General features: G+C 40.8%; 1 protein-coding gene across 1 annotated transcript; it reads left to right on the top strand.

The window, feature by feature from the left end:
• The first annotated feature begins 1,318 nt into the window (after positions 1-1,318).
• On the top strand, positions 1,319-8,828 carry LOC125297557 (B-cell receptor CD22-like). Its single transcript, XM_048247985.1, has 11 exons — positions 1,319-1,395; positions 2,288-2,354; positions 2,603-2,938; positions 3,266-3,511; positions 4,745-5,008; positions 6,033-6,290; positions 6,683-6,779; positions 6,980-7,016; positions 7,209-7,289; positions 7,446-7,526; positions 7,764-8,828. The coding sequence occupies exons 1-11, from the start codon at positions 1,393-1,395 to the stop codon at positions 7,848-7,850; spliced, it is 1,557 nt and encodes a 518-aa protein (XP_048103942.1). The 5' UTR covers positions 1,319-1,392; the 3' UTR covers positions 7,851-8,828.
• The last annotated feature ends 1,009 nt before the right edge of the window (positions 8,829-9,837 follow it).

Genomic DNA, 9,837 nt, shown 5'->3' on the forward strand with positions numbered 1-9,837 from the left:
GTCAGAGTTCATTACCTTAGTCCACTTAGTCTGCGGACTACTGACCATGCTAAATAGAGTGTCCACACAGCGGTAGCTACTAGACTGCATGGGAATCCTCAGGCTGCCAGCAGCCCTCTCCTGGGCGACCCTGACAGTCGCATGGCCCTTGCGACGCATTCCCCCAGCTCCAACTCAGCGACCAGTCTCAGGTTGCTCCAGCAGCTCCGTGTCGCGCCCCATCACCAACTGGCCTTCGACAGCCACAGTCCACCCCTCACCAAACACCTGAACTCGCAGGTTGTGCTCTCGTTTAGCTCCAGTCTCCTTGCAGTACAGTTTCAGTGCCATCTAGAACAACAAAAAAAACAACAGTTCCACTGCAGCCGGACAAACTGAGCCCCTGGGCTGTCGATAGCCTCTTCTGGGTGCTGCGACACTCGTGGCCGTCCCTTAGCATGTCGATCACCAGGCGGTATATTCCTGGTCCAGTACATGTAGCCTACTACAGACAACCTAACCTTTATTAAACAACAAAGTGGACCATCACAAACATTTCAATTTGAAGTGGAGTTAAACAGACAAATCAGTGACCAGATATCAGAGGCTGAATCATGGGCTGAAGACATCTGCTAAAGAAAGGGGTGGTTATGTTAACTCCAGAGGCAAAGTCAGCCGTCCAGCCAATTAACATGATAGCCAGTTACCGTACAGTATAACAACGCTATATGTCCTTTTGAGTCATGTGTTGGACCAACAACAAACATATGAAGTTGAGTCTATAAAGCATATATACATACTGGCGGTGATTCATGAGCCTAATTAAACACTAATTAACAGACTTAAATAAGCAGTTTGTTCATGTGTACATGTGTGTTGTGTGTGTGTGTATGTGTGTGTGTATGTGCACATACAAAAAGGTCCTGTGTATGCATCCGTGAACATGGGGAACTTTATTGCTGCCAAACCATTCCCAGGCAGCGGTGTCCTAGTTCTTATACATGCTAATGTTAGCTCTAAGCTTGTGGTGCAAGTTTGAGACTTCCTCTTAGAGCCTAGTTCCTAGTTCTTATACATGCTAATGTTAGCTCTAAGCTTGTGGTGCAAGTTTGAGACTTCCTCTTAGAGCCCACGCACACACACACACACACACACACACACACACTCGCACACACACACACACACACTCGCAAACACACGTCTAAGTCACTAACGTCTCAGTCACACATTTTCTTCCTCTTTTTTTACTGTTAAACCATGAGAACATTTCTGAGCACGCCATTTTCTTGTAAATGTCACAGGTGATGCAGGGCTGCTGCTCTGTTCTAAACGGTTAACCTGCCACTCTGTGCTGCGGAGTAGAGAGACTCCATCTCATCAGCCAAGATCATCAGCGAATCACAAGGCTCAGCCATGGTGAGGGACACTGGGTGTCAGTTTATGGAAACTAATTAAAAGATGAGAGAAAAAGGCAGCACTTTGTTAATACTTATTTTATTGTTTACTGATGTATTTTTTAGGATTAAATTACAGAGAGATGTCATGTCTTTAAGAACATGTGACATTCTGGGAAATGCAATTTTGGAAACTCTGATAGAGTCATTTATAAAACACTGGGCTAGTGTTGCACTTTAACACTAAGGGCCATCAGCAAATCACAAGGCCTGTTATGGTGAAGGACAATGAGTGATAGATCATTGTTTGTATATTAGTGTTGATTTTTGACCTTCAGATTAGCTCAATTTATGTTTTGTGTTACCAAGCAATATGCAACCAATATTTAACTGACTATCCATAGCTAATGTATATTTGTAGGCCCCGTGGGCCGACAGTGTGGCTAGTGTTGCTAGTATTTCCTGGGTTGTGTGGATGACTGTCTCCACATGCTTTTGTATAGCTGTAACAGGTGTTGAATTTGATCAGCCCATAAAAGCTGTTGCTTTACTGTCACCCCATCTTTGGTAAATAATGTTCCGCAAGTAGATTATTTCTACATCTCTACATTCAGTTTTCAGTGAAGGAAATAACATGTCTTTTCCCCTTCCCTTTAGCCTCTGCTATGATATAATTATTTTTTCACTGAGATCAACAGAATGAAAATATATTTTTCATGTTTTTAGGGGAAGAGCATAGTTCACACTTTTTTCTGTCAACTTCTGCCTGTCAAGCTATTTAAGGTTTTAACATCTTATGCAGAAGCCTATACACCAATAAACCCTCTTCCCCCCAAACACAAACAACATATTTTGACTAAATATATTTTTTTCTTAAAATCCTTCTTTAAGTGTACAGTTCTTCTCCCCACTAGGAACTCATTTCTATGTTCCTGTGGTCGAGCTGTCTGGTTCTAACAGTCCTTCTCAAAACCACCATTGGTAATGAAATGCTTGGCTGTCTTTATATTTTAGCAGGCAGAAAAAAAAATTCAAAATGTTTAAACTTCACCCTTAAATTTGATTGTAAACACAAACAAAAAATACAATGCTAGCTGCTTTCAATTTTGTACCATGTGAACTTGCCTGTGCTCTTACTGTGTGTGTGTGTGTGTGTGTGTGTGTGTGTGTGTGTGTGTGTGTTTGGAGTGCTTTGGGTTGTACTCAACTCTAAAATGTGCTGGTTTCAGCTGCTGGTTCTAATGTGAAATACCAGACCATGAAGACATGCACACTGGAGGGGTCGTCAGTGAGCATCGTCTGCAGCTACAGCTACCCAAAAGGTCATAAGGGCACAGCCACCCATTGGTTTAAAGCTCAATCGCTGGACAAAGTGACACATGACATCTTCCAAGACCACGTGATGAGGGACCGTGTCGAATACTTAGGCGACGGGACCCAGAGTTGCACTGTGAGAATCAACGATCTCCGTTTGGGTGACTCTGGAACCTACTGGTTCAGCTTTGAGACGGATAATTCCGGAAAGAAACTGAGCAGCACATCCGGGTTTACCCTCTCAGTCACAGGTGTGTTAACATGTTTAATTTACACTCTCGGTAACAGGTGTGTTAACATGTTTAATTTACCCTCTCAGTCACAGGTGTGTTAACATGTTTAATTTACCCTCTCAGTCACAGGTGTGTTAACATGTTTAATTTACACTCTCGGTAACAGGTGTGTTAACATGTTTAATTTACACTCTCGGTAACAGGTGTGTTAACATGTTTAATTTACCCTCTCAGTCACAGGTGTGTTAACATGTTTAATTTACCCTCTCAGTCACAGGTGTGTTACCATGTTTCATTTGCACTCCCTGTCAGTAAATGAGACATTGTGTGTGTATTGCCCTTCAGACCTGGTGGTGGAGGTGAGGCCGGAGGTGACGGAGGGGGAGGAGGTGGACCTCTACTGCGGCTCCTGCATCCTGAGTGAAGCCCCCACCTACGTCTGGATGAAGGATGGTCACATACTCGCCAGCCTGGAGCGAACCAACCTGCTGCTGATTGACCCCGCACGCATGAACGACACGGGCAATTACACCTGCCAGGTCAAAGGTCATGAGGCCACGCCCTCTCACCCTGTCAGGCTTACTGTGTCATGTGAGTAGTCCACCTTATAATTGATTATTATATAAAACTGTTATATAATATGCTTTACTAAAACCTAGCAGAGTATAGCCTATACACATTTGCACTCGTCTATTATTTGAACTCATTGGCAAAGTGAAACTAACTTCACCATGGTGACAGTCAACGACAAAACAGTTATACACAGTTAAATACTTTCACTATTGACTGACAATGGGTTACCATCAAAAACATCGCCTGGAAAAAGCAGCACTTACCTAGCCTGGAAAATCAAGACCCTGGTAATCTAGAGAGATTAAGGGTCTGGCCACGAACAATGTAATGGCCCAACTCGAGGGGCGGCAACAAGCATGCATTTAAAAATCTCACTGTACGCAATTGGATAACACTAGACCATGTTTACTGTCCTCCAACGTTGCAGCGCTGTCTTCATCAGTTTAGCTGGTTCCCCGGGATGCAAGGGGTAAAAGTAACATGCATTATTGCTCATTGCCAGAGTGTCTTGCAGAGACAATTCCATTGTGCTCTCGCGAGAACTCTGGATTTCCAGGGTAGCACTTACCCCAATAATGTTCGAATAACTGAATAAAAACATTTATCCTGCAGAGGAGTTGCTGCTTACATCTCGTGAAAGTGCGTCTTCATCTTTGCTTCATATTTGCCTTTCGCCTCTCACCTAATCACTTTTATCCATCATTACCAATTTGCAAATGATGATGAATAACTACTCATTGTGAGATGTATTATATCTTTATTCTTTATGTTTCCCATTGTAATCCTGTGTAATGTTTTGCATGGATGTGCGCTGGTGTGTTTGTGGATGAGAGAAACAGGGTGCGTTGTGCACCCGCCCATATCACTGTTGATAATGCGCTCTTAAAAACTCGCCATGAACTTCTGACCAAGTTTCTCTTGGTCAGTGGCGTAATGCGTTTTAGCGATTTTTAGACAAAATTCGTTAGTTCGTTAATTGCCACACTGCTCGGCGCGTTGCCTAAAAAAAGGTGCAAGATAGGAATAAATTTTGCGCTGGGATAATAATCCGCTTTCCAACAGGCACCGGTTTGTGAAAATAGGGCCCTTAGACACAATAAGTAAATAACACACACTGCATTTTACTTTAAGTTAGTATACATTTGCTGCAAAATATATTTAGAGTTTAGGGTTGTCGGCAGGGACCCAAAGGTGCATGTAAGTGCTGGAAAATGGTTCATCAATACTATTATACGTTCTCGTCATATCCAGGTAAACAGCAGGTGCAGGTGAAGTTGCCACCTGGGCAGGTGAAAGAGGGGGAGCGGTTGGAGCTCACTTGTGACACCACCTGTCCTATGATCAGTAGCCTGGCCTTCTTCGAGTGGTCCAAAGACAGCCGTCTCCTCTCGGATCAGAACCACCGACGACAGCTGGTTCTGGACCCAGTGATGGCGGAGGACACGGGCAGATACTCCTGTGCTTTGGCTGGACAGCAGGAGCTTCACTCGCCTGCCGTAGAGGTCTTGGTCCAGTGTGAGTGCTGCTTATTTAGATACTGAACATTCTTACATATTAGGTTCCAAATCCAAACTGTCCTCAGGAAAAGAAGCTTCATATTTATTTAATTTAGATTAATATATATATATATAGCCTGGGTGCCAGCCAAACTTAGCCCCGCCCACAACATTTGAGGTTGGGAAGTTCGGTCTGGCATTGCTTCATTGTGGAGCAAATATGCTCGAACTAGAGCTGTTCGAACCAATCAAATCGGGCTTTACGATGGACAGGTAAACAACAAAAACGCTGTGGCTAGAAGGAGACAGATGACTTCTAAGACCCCATATGGAAAAATGCGTATTGTTTCAATGAGGTTTTATCACTGAAAATGATTATTTCTGAAAACTTTGGCCAAAAAGTTGAGATGTGGGAAAATTCATGGTTTCACTTTCATCAAGGGAAAACAGCATGTTGTATTGTGACATGTCCCTCATTCGTTTCAAATCTCTGATTGATCACCTGTTCGAGGGATTTGCGACAGCCTTCCCCAGCAGTTTATAACATGTTTGTAGCATATCGGTGTTTTAACGGAATTATTTTTAACAATGGAGGGAATATATCAGTTTTTCCTAATAGCCTACCCTGCTACGTAGCCTATCTCTTATATTTTGATAACGAGTGTTGTAGGAGATATTGACGGCACAATAACTTTTACAAAAGACCAGAAAACAATGTTGACATTTGTGGATAAGGATGGTTTGTGTGTTCTTCCTACATCTCACGGTAAGCTATTTTGTTTCCAATTGAGTGCAGAGGCATTCCCCCCTGTATCGGTTGAAACACGCCCTATAATTACGTCCCAATGGAGCAGTTTCAGACTCATATTCTAACTAGAATTTGACTATGACAACGTTAGGCTAATATATTAGAATAATATAGATTATAAAATACTAGTATGACATGATCACTTCCATTTTAATCAATTTAGAAAAAAAATAGAAAAATATTCTCATCCTTTGTTACATATTTTCTTACTGTATCTTAAACATGTCTTTCACAGATTCTCCCAAGAATACAACAGCCATTATGTTGGGGGAACCACTAGGGGCAGCATCAGTGACTCTGACCTGCAGCAGTGATGCCAACCCACCAGTGGAGAGCTACACCTGGTTTAAGGTGAATGAGTCCACTCCAGTAGGATCAGGACAGCAGTACAGCATCACTAACATCAGATCTGAGGATGGAGGACAGTACTACTGTGAGGCAAAGAACACAGTTGGAAGTGGGAGATCACCTACACTCTTAGTTACGCTGCAAGGTAAAGGGTTTTCAGCATTAGCATCAAATGGCAGTTGAACATACCTTAGATCTTTTGTTTTCTTGCCCTCTGTTGTCTTTCCTCTTTCACATAGGCTACTCACAACACATCCACTTTAACAGGGCACGTAACTAAAACGTTCCATTCACGTTGCGTCTGCTGCAACAATTAGCTTCCACTATGACAAATGGAACTAGCTACACCAGACATGATAACGGCACAAAAGTAAAAAAAATAAATAAAAAATGAACGCACCCGGTGTAGACTCTAAGAGGATGTACTTTAAAATTAAACACAAAAAAAGAATAAAGTCACTGGGGAATCTTTTGTAATTCATCATACTGCATAGTATACAGAACTGTACTGTTTTATTTCGTTGTAATATATTTCAGGTAAAGCAGATCCTCCGTTGCCAGTGGTTATGGTCAGTGTAGCTGCGATTTTGGTGGCTTTCTTTGTTGGGATTGGCGTGATTTGTGGAAACAAAAGGTTAGATTACTTTCTTTTTTTTTACTTGTTCTATTACATTGCATTATTTACAGTCATGGTGTTTATAAATCAGACAACAACAAACAACTTCCGCTGATTATTTTGTGATACTTTGTGATAATCATACAGCTTTAGTCTTTATACAGTGGTAAAATAATAGTTTTCTATATATTTCTTTCTTTCTTTCTTTTTTTCTGTAGGAGACATAGAATGCTAGAGGATGGAACTTTTGACAAGGTGATGGATGCCAACAGTTCCATTGAGTTTCACTGAAAGCACACTCCCGATCGGATGTTTTTTTTTTAAATAACTGTCTACTTTTGAGTATCATGTCTATCTACCTATCTATCTGTCTGAACTTTTCTTTGTTTGTTTGTCTCTCTCTCTCTCTCTCTCTCTCTCTCTCTCTCTCTCTGTCTATATCTCTAGGCTGGAGACCCTGGTCAGAGTGAGAACACCTACTCTAATATGGAGTTAAAGCCAACTAGTTCAGACTATGAGGATGTGACGGTAAGCATCACCCCATGACAGCATGTGTGGAAGTAAATGTGGTTCAAGCCTATAGTGATTAACAAGGTTTGGATGCTGCACAGTTAGTCAGCTAGTGAAAAGGTGTCACAAAAGTACGTCTCCTGTCACCTACTACACTATCTGTAATGTCTCTAGGAGAGAGGTCTCAACCCAACAGATAGCACCTACACAGCACTGGCCTTCAAATCCCAGAGTTCCGAGTATGAGACACTCGAGGTAAGTATTCCTGCATTTCCATGCTCCAGTCAGATCTGACACTTATGCTCAACTATCAAGGGGCAACAAGTATTTTACTGAAAACATGAGGCATTGGATGCAAACGTACAAAATAAATAACTGATGGAAATAAGCAATTTGAGCAAGGCAGATTATTTATCTTAATTCGTACAAAGAAGCAGAAGTCTGTATGAAAGGCTGCTTGTGTATGTACTTGTCTTGTTTCCTTCTATACAGAAAGCCAGGAATACCTCAAATGACTACAGTAATGAGCCAGCCACTGGAATCTATGAGACCTTGGATGACATCACGAAAACAGGATGATGTTACAGAAATATGTGTGTGTGTGTGTGTGTGTGTGTGTGTGTGTGTGTGTGTGTGTGTGTGTATGTGTGTGTGTGTGTGTGATAAATACAAAAATAAGAGTAGCCGTTTTATTCTGTAAAGTCAATTATTTTAGGGCCTAAGTTTTACACACCTTTTTTTTTTAGTTGACAGCTTTGTTAGCCTATGCTAATCACATGTTGTATAATCATGTGATAACCAGGTTAATGTTTAGGATCAATATTAGATTTAATATTTGCATACAATATTTGTTGTGTTCATTATTGTTCTTTGAGTAAGACTTATGAAGTAAGGTGTATTATCATCATGTATTTTTTATAGAATAGACCTATTAATGGAAAATGTGCCTTTGGTCCCTTGTTGAGTTCAGCACTATTGAGTCGCATGTGCAAAGATCAGAATTCACTCAACGTTAAGTCAATGAAGGGAAAAGCAGAGCCTTTCCTGCCATTGAAAACAAACACATTTGATGAGTCGCTGGCTTTATGTTTAACGGAAAAGAGTTTTAAAACTAACAGTGTCACATGCACAATAATACCAAATTAAGAACATATGCATTAATATTAATATGAATGTCTTATCCACAATGGATTTTAATAGTTCTCTGGATTAGCATAAATAACAGGGTAGGCACTGACTCCTCCGACCACACGTCCCTGCAACTAGGCCAGCTATTATGATGTTAAAACTGTGGAGTTTTGTTGGTAGTATGTTACTTGGCTTGATGGCATATTTGAAGTATTTCCTCTGCTAAATAAGCATTTACATTTACATTAACATATGATTTATCTGCTTTCTTCAACGCCGCTGTTGTAACATATTACAGAATGTCCTAGTGTGCTCCAGCATTATGCATACAATATTGTTAATATAATGTGTTGAAATGGTGTAGATTTAAAATGAAATGGCAATTTCAGGATTAAAATTAATGAAAGGTGTGTTTATATATGATTATTATTTGATTTGAAGTTCTCCTATGGCTAATCATTAATAATGACATACAGTTATCCAATATAATCACATATTTAACATAGTGGGCTTTCGTGATTTAATATAATCACACATTTAACATAGTGGGCTTTCTATCATGATTCAGTGGTAAACTATGCATCTAGTAGTACTGAAGCTTACTTTAATAGGCTATTGATATCTTGAGTAAAATAAGCTGACACTACTTGTTTACAGTGTATTTCATAATCCCGAATACAATCTATCTGTAGGCTAAACTGCCAAACACCCAACCATTTGTTGGACTAAAGTCTGCTACACCTATTTAACTGACAGAAGTTGTGAATGATTTAAATAAGGCTACGCTGCTAAAACGCGGCCATCCTTAACACAGGCCACAATATACTTGAATATGCAAAAGTACGGGCCAGGCATACATTTCTCTTTAATGCTCATGGGTAGCGGTCAGGTTAAAAAATAGCGTGTTCAGGTCATTTGTGAATGAACCTGTGCATCAGTGTTGGCTTTACATAGTCTTTTGGTGTTATTTACTGTAAAATAGGCTGTCCTAATCTTTGAAAGATTTGACATAGTTTTCATATAGTAGTATTGGTTCCCAAGTGCCACCCCAATAAAAAGTCTCTACCCAGCTGACCTCTCCTATAAAACAGTCTTGGCTACGGCCCTATCAGCAACAACATTGAAGATCTAAGGTTAATTTCACAGACACCTCACTCAGCAATCACAAAATCGAGAGCTCACTCAAATGGGCAAAATACAGCATTTTTTAACATATTTGCTCAGGATCTCAGCAATGATGCCTACTGACATCTCTTATTTGTGCTTGTGCAGAGTGATTGTACGCTGGTGTAACCAGTGTACCCAGGTCTTACTGCAAGTTGTGTCTCCGAAGAGCCATTGAGATATGAGGATGTAACGTGTAATGGCACAACATGGCCACCTGTTGTGCACGTTACTTTTCCCCCTTGCATCTCGTGGAACCAATCAAATCGGCGTA

Source organism: Alosa alosa, chromosome 7 (genome assembly GCF_017589495.1).
Source record: "Alosa alosa isolate M-15738 ecotype Scorff River chromosome 7, AALO_Geno_1.1, whole genome shotgun sequence".
Lineage (NCBI taxonomy): Eukaryota > Metazoa > Chordata > Actinopteri > Clupeiformes > Clupeidae > Alosa > Alosa alosa.

What these genes read in the sequence shown, in the direction of transcription:
- LOC125297557 (XM_048247985.1), top strand. An exon ending in GTTTACCCTCTCAGTCACAG is followed by an intron (nt 2,939 to 3,265) that starts GTGTGTTAACAT and finishes ATTGCCCTTCAG; the next exon opens with ACCTGGTGGTGGAGGTGAGG. An exon ending in ACTCTTAGTTACGCTGCAAG is followed by an intron (nt 6,291 to 6,682) that starts GTAAAGGGTTTT and finishes AATATATTTCAG; the next exon opens with GTAAAGCAGATCCTCCGTTG.